The 1,040-nt window shown below is 35.2% G+C and overlaps 1 protein-coding gene across 1 annotated transcript in view; it reads left to right on the forward strand.

Moving 5' to 3' along the window:
* Window positions 1–1,040, forward strand: part of LOC119589400 (neurogenic locus Notch protein-like) — a gene marked incomplete at its 5' end in the record, with an annotated part of 14,474 nt that overhangs the window by 3,969 nt on the left and 9,465 nt on the right. Inside the window, 1 exon segment of the mRNA XM_037938014.1 lies at window positions 806–952. Coding sequence (XP_037793942.1) covers window positions 806–952 — 147 coding nt within the window.

The raw sequence follows: 1,040 nt of genomic DNA on the forward strand, positions 1-1,040 counted from the left end.
TATTTTTGGATAACTACTCCACTTTTTTGCATGAGGTGTCATACTTTTTTACTCTGACATGGAATGCACAATTGAATCTTTTACTTATTGCATACCAAACTTATTTACCATCATCATGTATGCAGTCATTTGATTTGTTTTTCTTTGCATATCCTTACTGAACCTGTTATGAAGCTTTGCAAAAATGGAAGAAGAGAAAATTAAACTGTAGCAATATTATATGCTTCTGTGATCTTTGAGAAGTAGTCTTTTATGTAGCACAATAGCTGTGTCTTTTACATAATGCGATTTTTTTTGCTTGGCCGTGCCTAATTAAAAGCAATAGGTTTGCTGTAGATTACCAGTATCATTATGGGACTTAAATGTAATTCTGTCCTTTGCAATTGCTAACAAAATGATAACTTTCCATGGTGAACACTGCTTTCACTTGCAATAAAGTATCTTCAGTTGTTTGATGTTCATGTTGCATGTGTTCTCAGCTATTTTTTTTCGCATTATGTCAGTATTTTGTGGAAATAGAAATTGGAATTCTTATCATTAACCTGGTATTTTATTATTGCTCTTAATTTTCTCACACATTTCATGCAGATAGCCACTTGGCCAACTGTGTCAGAAAGCAAATGTAAATTGAGATGTCATCTATTTTCTAATATTTGGAAAGTACAGTAAAGATCAGCAAGGTACTGCAGATGAATAGTGGATTAAAATAAGTCACCCATCTGTATAGAAAGGGAAATATTTCACAATGAACAATCAGGTGAATGATGACAATTAGTATTAATACCTGTTCCCCTTGCTGCCACAGGAACAAAAGGCAGCTCCAGAGTATGGGCAGGGTATCAATCCAATATCAAGACTGATCCAGATCCAGCAGGCTAAGAAAGAGAAAGAGCCAGTGTATACCATGCTTGCCGAACGAGGGGTGCCTCGACGCAGAGAATTCATCATGCAGGTAATGCTTTGATGCAGTCTGTAAAATCTTAAGTCATAAATGCTGCAGATAAGTTGATTCAAAATCCATTATTGATAATGAATTGACC

Source organism: Penaeus monodon, chromosome 25 (assembly GCF_015228065.2).
Source record: "Penaeus monodon isolate SGIC_2016 chromosome 25, NSTDA_Pmon_1, whole genome shotgun sequence".
Lineage (NCBI taxonomy): Eukaryota > Metazoa > Arthropoda > Malacostraca > Decapoda > Penaeidae > Penaeus > Penaeus monodon.